We start from the raw sequence: 12,644 nt of genomic DNA, 5'->3' as shown, positions 1-12,644 counted from the left end.
AAAATAGAAAAATATTTTGTTTAAAGAAAATCAAAGTTTTTCGCATTGCAAAGAGTTTTTTTTCTCTCTAAAAGTTTTGTCTTTTTAGGTTTTTAGATGTGAAAGTATATTTATTATTGCATTACTGTAATGCAAAAATCTAAATCTAATCAGGATATTAATTTAATATATTATTAAATAACATTAATTTATTAATGTGAAAATATATTTATTTAAACAGTACAGTATATATACATCATAGTTGTAGTATTTACACTGCCTATTAATGCATAATTTCCTTTATCCAAAACAGTTTCAATAATTTTTTTCTCTCATTTGATTTTGTGGTTTCATGATCTGCTGATGTTTTTGTTGAGCTGGTGTTCACAGTACATTAGAAGCTGTGTGTGTGTGTGTGTGTGTGTGTGTGTGTTTATCCTCCCTCCTCCATCTGCTGCCATTGTGATTGCACAGGACCTTCATCCTCCCGATGGATCGTTCCAAGGCTGAACCTTTTCTGTAGCCCCAGCGTTTGACTAACCTTAATCTAGTGTGTCTCGCCCTCCTCCCTCCTGCTCTCTCTCTCTCTCTCTCTCTCTGCAGACCTGTTGCTCTCGCTCGTCCCATCCTCCTCTGTGCCTCTAATTTATAGGTCAATTACAGACTCACACACACACACACACACAGCGTTGGCTCGTGTTGATGTGATGTCAGCGGTGGACGAACACTGATCACTGATGCAGTCAAACTCTACGCAGCACATTTGCATTTGTTCTTTTGGGCAGCTGGTCTGTCAGAAACTGAATCAATTATCACATGATTCACAGTCTTTGAGTCTTTGAGTTACACTGATATATTAAATATGTTCAGATATGATTTATCAGCACAAACCTCTGTCACCAGATGTATTGCAGTGAAACACACGTGTGATAGAAATGTGTTTGTGCTGTGTTTAAGTATTGTGTATATATTATAATATTATCAAATTGCCTGAGTTTTGAGAACGTAGCGGACGTAGAGGAGTATAATGTAAAAGGAGCTCATTCAAATACTGAGGTGCTAAACCATTCAGGGCTTTATAAGTAATAAGCAATATTTTAAAATCTATACGATGTTTGATAGGGAGCCAGTGCAGTGTGGACAGGACCGGGCTAATATGGTCATACTTCCTGGTTCTAGTAAGAACTCTTGCTGCTGCATTTTGGACTAGCTGTAGTTTGTTTACCAAGCGTGCAGAACAACCACCCAATAAAGCATTACAATAGTCTAACCTTGAGGTCATAAATGCATGGATTAACATTTCTGCATTTGACATTGAGAGCATAGGCCGTAATTTAGATATATTTTCGAGATGGAAAAATGCAGTTTTACAAATGGCTTTCTAAGGAAAGATTGCGATCAAGTAGCACACCTAGGTTCCTAACTGATGACGAAGAATTGACAGAGCAACCATCAAGTCTTAGACAGTGTTCTAGGTTATTACAAGCAGAATTTTTAGGTCCTATAATTAACACTTCTTCTTTTACAGAATTTAGCAGTAAGAAATTACTCGTCATCCAGTTTTTTATATCAACTATGCATTCCATTCGTTTTTCAAATTGGTGTGTTTCACCGGGCTGCGAGGAAATATAGAGCTGAGTATCATCAGCATAACAGTGAAAGCTAACACCATATTTCCTGATGATATCTCCCAAGGGTAACATATAAAGCGTGAAGAGTAGCGGCCCTAGTACTGAGCCTTGAGGTACTCCATACTGCACTTGTGATCGATATGATACATCTTCATTCACTGCTACGAACTGATGGCGGTCATATAAGTACGATTTAAACCTTGCTAATGCACTTCCACTGATGCCAACAAAGTGTTCAAGTCTATGCAAAAGAATGATGTGGTCAATTGTGTCAAACGCAGCACTAAGATCCAATAAAACTTATAGAGAGATACAATCACGATCAGATGATAAGAGCAGATCATTTGTAACTCTAAGGAGAGCAGTCTCAGTACTATGATACGGTCTAAATCCTGACTGGAAATCCTCACATATACCATTTTTCTCTAAGAAGGAATATAATTGTGAGGATACCACCTTTTCTAGTATCTTGGACAGAAAAGGGAGATTTGAGATTGGTCTATAATTAACTAGTTCTCTGGGGTCAAGTTGTGTTTTTTTGATGAGAGGCTTAATAACAGCCAGTTTGAAGGTTTTGGGGACATATCCTAATGAAAATGAGGAATTAATAATAGTCAGAAGAGGACCTATGACTTCTGGAAGCACCTCTTTTAGGAGCTTAGATGGTATAGGGTCTAACATACATGTTGTAAGTTTAGATGATTTAACAAGTTTATACAATTCTTCCTCTCCTATAGTAGAGAATGAGTGGAACTGTTCCTCAGGGGGTCTATAGTGCACTGTCTGATGTGATACTGTAGCTGACGGCTGAATGGTTGCAATTTTATCTCTAATAGTATCGATTTTAGAAGTAAAGTAGTTCACAAAGTCATTACTGTTGTGGTGTTGGGAAATGTCAACACTTGTTGAGGCTTTATTTTTTGTTAATGTAGCCACTGTATTGAATAAATACCTGGGGTTATGTTTGTTTTTTTCTAAAAGAGAAGAAAAGTAATCGGATCTAGCAGGTTTTAATGCTTTTCTGTAAGATAGGTTACTTTCCCGCCAAGCAATACGAAATACCTCTAGTTTTGTTTTCCTCCAGCTGCGCTCCATTTTTCGGGCTGCTCTCTTTAGGGTGCGAGTATGCTCATTATACCATGGTGTCAAACTGTTTTCCTTAACCTTCCTTAAGCGTAAAGGAGCAACTGTATTTAAAGTGCTAGAAAAGAGAGAGTCCATAGTTTCTGTTACATCATCAAGTTGTTCTGAGGTTTTGGATATGCTAAGGAATTCGGATACATCAGGAACATAACTAACAAAGAATGTGTGTGTGTGTGTGTGTGTGTGCACCCATCAGCAGTTCCTCATCACATTAATGAATAGAGTTTATACAGTGGCAGCTGTGAATAAGACGCAGATGTAAGTCCTCTATACACTGACCTCAATCTGGAGACAAAGCCTTTTAAAACACCCACGGCCTGATCCACACATAATCAGCTGTTTACCGCTGCAAAAACAGTGTTTACACTAGTGGTGCTGCTCATTTACTCTCTCAGTAATTATGATCATCTGTGTTTTCTGATGCTGTTCTGAAGGTTAAGGAGTTAAACGAGTGGAAGAATACAAATGATGTGTGTTTTTCCACATCAGTTAAACTCACTACAGCATGTCCTCGGGGCGTTTGCCTCAGGTTCATTCTGAGTGAAGATATTTCATTTATTACATAATGATATGTGCACACACCACATTAACCTCATCTCAGCGCCTCCGCAGACCTTAAATCATCTCATCTAGATGGTAAAAGGTGAGATGTAATGAATGGTGTGATATTAACATGAGCTCATGCCGTGTGCTGAGCAGTGGATGCACACACACACACACACACACACACACACACACACACACATTTAATAAGCTGCTTCTGCTTCTTCTGATGTTTTAAAGCTCATGGATTAGTTCCAGGTAAACGCTCTGAATATCAACGCTGGCTCAGACATTCACCTGATCCACAGATTTAATTGTTTCCTCTTTAAACAATCGTTCAGTGTCAAGGCTTTAGAAACACATCTTCACAGATAAAGGCAGCAGGGTGTGTGAGAGCGAGTGTCTGTGTGTGTGTGTGTGTGTGTGTGTGTTTGTGTGTGTGTGTGTGTGTGTGTGTGTCTGTGTTTGTGTGTGTGTGTGTGTGTGTGTGTGTGTGTGCGTGCGTGTGTGTGTGTGTGTGTGTGCGTGTGTGTGAGTGTGTGAATATTCACGCGTCTCAGTCTCACACAGGAATGGTCTTATTTACATGCGCTCGGCTGCAGGATTGTGCCGGTCGGTGAAGCTCTAACACGTCTAATTGTCAGAAGTGACGTCTCATGAAATTCAGATGTGTAATGCCTGCGTGAGATAATCTCCGCTGGTGATTCGCTCCGAGCAACCTGTGAGGAAAAGAGCCATTAAAAACAGAGCGCTTCTGAATCTGAATGGATTTTAATAGTATTTGGACACTTACAAATGCCTGTTAGATACAGAATATCACAGCAAGTGTCATTTATTGTAAAGAAGAAGCATAAACACACTAAAATGTTTGATAAAATTCAAATCTGGTGTTAAAAATGAAGAATTGTGTCACTTTATCACTTCATTTGATTCATCAGATCAAGTGTCTGTATTTTCAGGATCTTTGTCAATCAGTAAAGACTCCAGACATCCAGCGATGACTTTGGTTGAATTAAATTTTATTAATCAAAATGTCTGTAGAAAGGGTCCATCTGCAGCTCTCTCCATTTCTCCAAGTTTCGTCCTTTTTATGGCTCTTTGAAGTTGAGTAACAGTGCATTAAGGATAGAAAGGATCTTCAGAGGTTTTGTGAGGTCTGGCGGTGCCCTCCTCATCCTCACAACCTTCAGGAGATTCAGAAGAGTCTTCATCTGTGCTGGATCTCCAGCCAAACCAGTCCAGCTCTGACCATCACGTCACGTGTCTCTACATTGGTTTTATTAACAGACCTATTTAATGAATAAATCCTGGTACTTCTCATGAAAGAAGACTTGAAAATGAATCCGGCAGAGCTGCGTCATTTCTCAAGCGTATCATACAGTAGACACACGAGAGAGACACTTTAAAACATCAAACAGACTGTGAGGAAGAGCGTCTCCTGAGAGGAACAATGAGAGTGAAGTTAAAAAGAGAGAAGCGCCCCTCAGATCTTCCCAGACAGACGCGTGACGGTGTTTTGTTATCTCAGAGAGAGACTCCTTCAGAAGATCCAGAGCACTTCACACAGCTCCCACAGAAGAGGAATATATAGCCACGAATATTCAGAACCATAGGAGACTCAGAGTCCATTAAACTCAGTAAATCTGGACCCACACTCTCCATGCGCTCCGTGTGTGTGTTAGTGTGTGTGTTAGTGTGCCTGTACTCCCCACTGAACAGCTGTTACACACCTCTGCCTCGTCTAATGCATTCGCTTTTATGAGTTCTCAACAATTGTAAAACATTGAATTTATCTGCCTCAGTGGAAATACAGCAGCACCTGTGTGTATTTTAAATGAGAATTTTGTGGCTTGTGGTGTTTGGATGGAAATGTAACCTAATTCATCAGCCGTTGTGTAGATTAAGACATCAAATGTGCTAACAATATTTAGCATTCCTCAAAACAATTGTGCAGTGGGCAGCGCTTTCACAAAACACATCGCAGCTTCATCCATGAGTTTAAACGAATGCACAAAATTTGTCTCTTTTATATATCAAGACAGAAGCTTTATCTCTATTTATATTGCAGATTAACCCTGATTTTAAGCATGCATTAATGTGCACGTTGCTGCTTAAGGGGAGATTCACACAGAACACGTTTTTGCTTTGAGTAATGAGAGGAAAGGGGAAAATGTAAGGTCTCAAGACACATTCTTGAAAACTTGTTAAACTTATTTTAACTTAAGCGGCATGTTTCAGAACAATGTTTCATGCACAAGATGCTGCAGAAGATGACAGACGTGAATGCAGTAGTCGAACATATCAATCCAGCACAGGTTTGCATAGAACGAACTTTGAAAATGTACATTTACATTTATGCATTTACTCTTTTATCCAAAGTGGCCATTCAGGCTCTTCATTTTTTTTTCTTTTACCGAATGTAGTGCAATGGAATGGAAAAACGCATTCTGTGTGAACGGCCCTTGAAGTTGAGTTTTGCATTTGAGATGCACAAGTGAACTCTTTTAATAATATTGCTAAACTCTTGTTTGCAGGAGTGATCCGAGAGACGTACCACAGAGATCGCGATCAGATGGTTCCCATCACACTCCTGGCCATCGCCGTCATCCTCGCCTTCGTCATGGGCGCCGTCTTCTCCGGCGTCGTGGTGTACTGTGTGTGTGACCACCGGCGAAGGGACTTCGAGCTGCCCGGCCGCAAAGACAAGGACTCGGTCCAGTCCCGACGGGGATCCATGAACAGCGTCACCAAGCTGACGGGGCTATTCGAGACGCAAGCCACGGATGGACGGCCAGAAGCCATTATGACCCCGCTCATGCACAACGGCCGCTTGACCAACGGCAGGATGCTCATCAAAGCTGACCAGCACTTGGATCTGACCGCCCTGCCCACGCCCGAGTCCACGCCCATGCAGCCGCGCCGCAAGCCCAGCCGAGGCAGCCGCGAGTGGGAGCGCAACCAGAACCTGATCAACGCCTGCACCAAAGACTTGCCATCCATGGGTTCTGTGGTCATCCCCACGGACCTGCCGCTGCGGGCGTCTCCGGGTCACATCCCCAGTGTGGTGGTGCTGCCTCTGCCCCAACACCAGCAGTCTTACCAGCACGAGTACGTGGAGCAGCCGCACCGAGGAGACCTCGCAGATGACCAGGCCACGCTGGAGTACAAGTCCCTCAAGAGTCCGTGTCACAGCCTCGGCCCGGCGGACGGTGAGGGAGCGCCGCCTCGTGTGCCCCAGCGAGAAGCGTCTCTGAGCGCCGTGGTCCTGCCGGCCGTCCCGCAGATGGGCAAGAGGCTGGACATGCATTCGTCTGTATACGGCCGCGGCTATCCCATGAACTCGGGCCTCAAGAAACAGCACAACACCAACTCGTCCAACTCGTCCCACATGTCCAGGAACCACAGCTTCGGTGTGGAGACGCCTCCTCCGCCCGCTCCGCAGCGCGTGGACTCCATGCACATCTCCTCACATCACCCCGGGAGCTCGTACGGCTCTCTCTCCAGGCATCTCAAACCTGACGTCCCTCCTAAACCATCACTGGTGTCCCTTTCCACCAAGGTCAGGTCCAGCGACTCCTGCACATAAGAGACGGGGAACGTGAAAGTGTGTCTGCTTTGTGCAGCTGTGTACAGGAAATGCAACTCACTTTTTTTGGTTTTGTTTTGTATGTTGTGAAATACACGTCGAGCTCAGGCTGATGAGGGCAACTCTTGGAGATTTCGTCCGGTGGCAGCATTGTTGCCGATGGTCATTTTCTGCCAAAAGCACAGAAGCGACGAGAGACGCCCGGTTATCAAGCACTTGGACACACAGCGAGTTCGGACGGGAACAGCTGCTGGAGTTTACCATGGAAAACTGTGAAACCGCCATCGAGTAAAAGCAATCGAGTTCAACACGTCTACTGAAACTGTTGACGAAATAACACATGACTGTTAATACTAATAGCAGGTTTTATTTATTTTTTAATAAAGTGCTTTTGCAGAAAGAGCGTCTCTTTTAGGCTCAAATGAGATCGTTTTAATTTGATTTAATCAAGTGTGAAACTATTTAAAGTCATTAAACTGGAGCCAGTACTTCTGTCCACTAACTCTTGGGATGTCAGAAGTCAGAGACGAGGGAGTATTTCTCGAGCCGTGCCAGAGGGGATTGTGGGTAGAGCGTACAGCCCACAGACAGGAACTCCTGAATCTTTCCTCTTCTTCATCCGAGTGCCATTCTCGCCGCACTTGAGACGCTCTCAATCCTAGTCCGACCACACGGCCCTTTCACCGAATCATTTCAGCCTGTTTTTCTCCTTCCACCTGTAAATTTGTGCCTTACACCCCTGAGTAGTGAAGCGTTTGTTAGCTGTTAACTGTCGTAGTTCTTATGAAGATGTTTCGTTTGATAAAAGAAAAGAACAGTAAGAAAACACGTAATTGAAGAATGTAGGTGTCGTCGTCGTCGACTCTGGTCCCTTTGATAACCACAAATGACTCTGTGCTTGATTTCTGATTGTGCCAATCACGATTCTCGTCGTGCTGGAAGAATGTTTGCTTTTGTTTTCCTTTTTTACTTTTCACCAAGTCAAGATGATGTTTAACACTGTCTGTAGATGACTTGTTGTGTATCTGTGGATCGGGCTGCTTCGAGGCAATAAGAGAAAAACACACAAACGATCCAGATATGACGTTTCTCACAAACACACACACAATCTTTCTAATGTATACGATCAAACACAGTTTTTAGGCAGTGAATACAGGCTGGCTCCTGTGTAGATATGCACTCTGATAATATTAGGAAACAGATTAATGTTTGTGACAGATTCCGATTAATATAATTTTCTAGCTCTATGGTTGTGATGTAATATGAGGGATTGTTATTGAACTATTTTGACACACGTTTTATTGAACTTGACGTCCAGGAATCTAGTTTTGGCTTTGTAGATGTTGACTTCACCTGATTCTCTGAATTGATCCGCTCCGGCCGAAGCAAACGGAGCTCGAGGTTTCCGAGCTGGTGCCTTTCTAGACTTTGGAAGTGGAGTTTGTTCTCTTGTATGATATGGTTTCATCACCGGCCCTCTCCCACATCTGATTCACAGCTAAATGTATGTTGTAAAGAAATTCTCTTTAATAAATGGAAAAAAGTAATAAAAACATTTCAGATTCTTGTCGTAGATCTTGTGTGTTTTGTGAAGCGTGAGGCGGATGTGTTCACGCTGTGATGAGTGCTTTAGGTAAGCGTCGTCACATGAGGGTTTGCACCTCCACAGCAAACACTCGATTGTTGAGGATCTCTAACCATGAATAAACACAACGATAAGAATCGCTCTGGAGCCCCGAGTGGCCCTTCCAGACGCCCGTCTTCAGACATGATGACAGATTAAATGTTTCTGGGCCGTTGGAGGTCTCCGGTGTCCTGTTCCTTTGTCTCAACATGCTCTGTTTGCTCAAAGCTCTTGTCTTCAGTGTTAGTTCATACGATATTCACAACAGTAACTGGGTTACTAACCACCTGCTTTGTGTCCTGCAAACAGAGACTGAATCAGCTGAGATCCACACAATGGCTTTGACCTCCAGAACCTCGGCTCTGTCAAATTCAATGGTTTACACGTGTGATGCAGATCTGATTCCTTCCCAGCATCTGATATCTGCTTATAACCCTCACCTCGTCTCTTCTGCTGCTGTCAGACTCGTTTCACTCGTGTAGGTGAAAACCCAGCCGTTTCATTGACGTCAGCTGCGAGCGGATGATCTAGCTGATAACTAAAGCTCGAGTCTAGACTGAAACCTCACAAAAGTTCCTGAATAAATCTCATTTATTCCTTTTGAACCCTGTCAGCGCTACATGAAGTGAACCCATCACAGTCAGTGCTTCGTAATAAATCACATTCATGACCCGAGATGTCTCAGTGCAATAAAAGTCAGATTTCCACATGGACGCTTCCCACAAAACACTGTGTGTTCATGCACTGCTCAGTTTTTGCTGTTTTGCTTCCATATCAAGTCTCTTCTTTCAGATGAGTGGAGAGGAAACATCCAAAACACACATTTAGGTGTTTGTTTTATTGCGCTTTATTACATCTGTAGATTTTAATCTTTAAAAGAGTTTTTTCTCTTACAAACAGCAAACTTTACAGCTTTATTCCTCTCTATATTCTGAAGGTTTGTTCATATTTCACATGTAGAAAATGTGCTTGTTTTCCGTCTGCTGGCAGTATTTTCTGATTTAAGGAGTGATAAAAAGAGCAATCCAGAATCCCGCTGGAAAAACTGAACCTGGCTTTATTCAATGTTCAGATATTTATGTGCTTGGTTATGTTTGCAAATTACTGAAAAATTTACATTAATGCATTTGGCAGATGCTTTTATCCAAAGCAAAAGTTGTACATTTAATCAGTAAAACCATTCCCTGGGAATCGAACCCATGACCTTGACACTGTTTACATGATAATCTATGGATATTTAATTAGATAATGCCTTATTTGCATATTTCAACATGATTTTTTTTAGAAAACGTGAAATGCAAAAAATATGATAATCAATATTAGGATAATTAATGGCCTGTAAGTGAAAGGATTTAGACATGTTTACACCTGAAACAATCTTGACTAGTGTTTGGTCATGTGATGAGACCCCCCCGGCGTGGACTGAATCCCTGGATGCGGTGATGGAGGGATGTAAGCCGCGGCTGGCTCCGGGATCTAAACGAGACGCTCTACTTTGCCTCGGCTTGTAAAACTCTTGGGCATAAAGAGCGTGAAGCTGCTTGAGAAGCGTGAGTTTGCTGAAGTGATACGAGCCGCTCAATCCCTTCAACCACAACAAAGCGAGGCTCTGTGAGCCTGTGTGAACGTGTTTCTGAGCTCAGAGTCACTTCAGACGATCTGACAGACTGCTGCTGGGGAGTTTACTGCTGAAGGTCGTGACCCCGTCTCCAGAGGATCCTGCAGGAAGCTGGCGTTCAGTCCGCCGTGTTTCATGCTTTATCTCTGCTGCCAGACACCAGCCACTCTCAGATGATTTATCAGTCTGTCCCAGCTAACAGGGAACGTCCTCAAACAGCTTTAAAAGTTATATAAATGTTAAATAACATTCTTAAAGTAATGGAACTGAAATGTGACATTCTCAATGATAAGAGAAAATATTCTTAGACCAACATTCTCTGAACATCTTTATGATGTTGTTTGTACTTTCTGAGATTCTAAGAAACATTTTTTGTATCCTATAAATAACTTTCTAATCACAACAAGAAAGCAGACAGCGGATGACTAACCCAAATCTGAATGATGACTCTCATCTAGACATAGATTTATATACCGTACTGTAGAACTAAGCAGTATAAAAACAGCTTTATTACATTATTTATTATAATTTTAAACATCATTTGTACATTAGTTATTTAATTGTGTTTAGTCCAGGTGGATTTTAGTTTTTAGAGATGCTGGGAACTGTAAAGTACTTTATCATATGTTGTTTTAATGTGTGTGATGTGTGTGAAATGTGATGGTGTGTTGTCTCAGGTGTGCTCGAGGACGCCTGGCTTCTGTTAAGTGTTAAGTGCTCAGAGCTGAAGGTCAGATGGATCTCTGTGTGCGTCGAGCCTCAGATGGATTTTCTGTCTCCCAGGAAATGATTTTCAGAATCATGTTAACAGCAGCGCTTCAGAATGAGGGATAGTGTCATTGAACAAGGGAGGACACGGCATAACGACTCCATGTTTGATTACTGAGCTTAATTAACACATTTACAGGATCAGTTACATTGCTGTTCCTATTCTAAAGCATTACAGTCCTGATCCATTCACCCAAAGGTCAGAGATCAGACGCTCATTCAGGATCCCTGCAGAGGTCAGTGGGAGGAAATGATGTCACAGCTGATGTGTGTGTGTGTGTGTGTGTGTGTGTAGCTGAAATGAGAGCAGCAGCTGCTTCATCCATAATAAATGAGCTCCTCCCCCTCCGTCTCAGGTGTCCTCCAGCTGTGACACCATTTGCATGTAGCCCCGCCCACTTTTATAATCATACTGACAACGCAAGGAAGGTGACACACACACACACACACACACACACAGATGCTCCCTCACCTTGAGAAGAGAAGCTGATTTACTGCAGTGATCATCATCATCCTCATCATCATGCAGTGAAAGCATCTCAACTGAAGCTCTTTTATCAGAACTGAGACAGAAACCATCTGATCTGTGATTCCTGCATCCTAACACAATGTCTAGTCAAGTCATCTTTATTACTACAGCACTTTATACAGATTCTGTCAAAGCAGCGTCACCGAGATAAACAGGAAAATGACAGAAGCAATGGAACTTCATCATGTATGAGACAAACTCAGATTCGGCTGTAAAGCAGCTCTAAAGCTCTTCAGTTCCCTGTCGATTCAATTCAGATTGAACTGCAGTATAAATCATTCCAGAGGCGAGGTGCCGCAACCGAAAAGACATGATTCCTTTTGAATTTAAGAGGGATCTAGGGATCTTTAATCAGAGAAAATATTAGTGTCAGAGAATAAAACTATATCATGTCCGAAATGAATTCAGGTACTAGACTATGCAAGACTTTAAAAACATAAAGTAAAACCTTAAATTGAACTGTAACGAAGATTTGCGCTGGGCAAACACTGACCTGTTTCTTGGTCCCAGTCAGCAGACTGATAACTGCGTTTTGTAATACTTGAAGACGATTCAACAGAACAGTGGGAATCCCCAAATACAGTGAATTACAGTAATCCAATCTTGACATAACAATAGCATTTATAACACCCTTCAAATGATCAAATGACAGAATTGTCTTTATTTTTGCAATATTTCTTAACTGAAAATATCCTGCCTTTACCACAGAGATCACTTGCTTATTAAAGGGGGGGGGGGGGGGGGGGTGAAATGCTATTTCATGCATACTGAGTTTTTTACACTGTTAAAGAGTTGGATTCCCATGCTAAACATGGACAAAGTTTCAAAAATTAAGTTGTACGTTTGAAGGAGTATTCCTTCCGGTTTGTCACAAGTTTCGGAAAGTTTTTTTCGAGTATGGCTCTGTGTGACGTTAGATGGAGCGGAATTTCCTTATATGGGTCCTAAGGCACTTCTGCCGGAAGAGCGCGCGCTCCCGTATAGCAGAGCACTGAGAGCACAACAGACTTCACTGATCAGAGCGAGAGCGTCGCCAAATGTCACAAAAGAAGTGTGTTTTTGGTTGCCAGGGCAAGACAACCCTGCACAGATTACCAAAAGAGGAACAGCATTAAGGGACCAGTGGATGGAGTTTATTTTTACAGAGCATCAACGGAGTTGTGCAAGTGTTTGTGTTTGTTCCCTGCATTTCGAAGATGCTTGTTTTACAAACAAGGCCCAGT

At 42.3% G+C, this 12,644-nt stretch overlaps 1 protein-coding gene across 1 annotated transcript in view; it reads left to right on the top strand.

Annotated features, from left to right (window-relative positions):
- Positions 1 to 7,285, top strand: part of LOC113052693 (semaphorin-6A-like) — a 44,992-nt gene extending 37,707 nt beyond the window's left edge. Inside the window, exon 20 of the mRNA XM_026217097.1 lies at positions 5,831 to 7,285. Within this exon, the coding sequence (XP_026072882.1) occupies positions 5,831 to 6,882 (1,052 nt within the window). The 3' untranslated portion in view covers positions 6,883 to 7,285. The remainder of the gene's footprint in view (positions 1 to 5,830) is intronic.
- Positions 7,286 to 12,644: the final 5,359 nt, after the last annotated feature.

Source organism: Carassius auratus, chromosome 33, assembly GCF_003368295.1.
Source record: "Carassius auratus strain Wakin chromosome 33, ASM336829v1, whole genome shotgun sequence".
Taxonomy (NCBI): Eukaryota; Metazoa; Chordata; class Actinopteri; order Cypriniformes; family Cyprinidae; genus Carassius; species Carassius auratus.
This window is presented reverse-complemented; position numbering and strand designations above follow the sequence as displayed.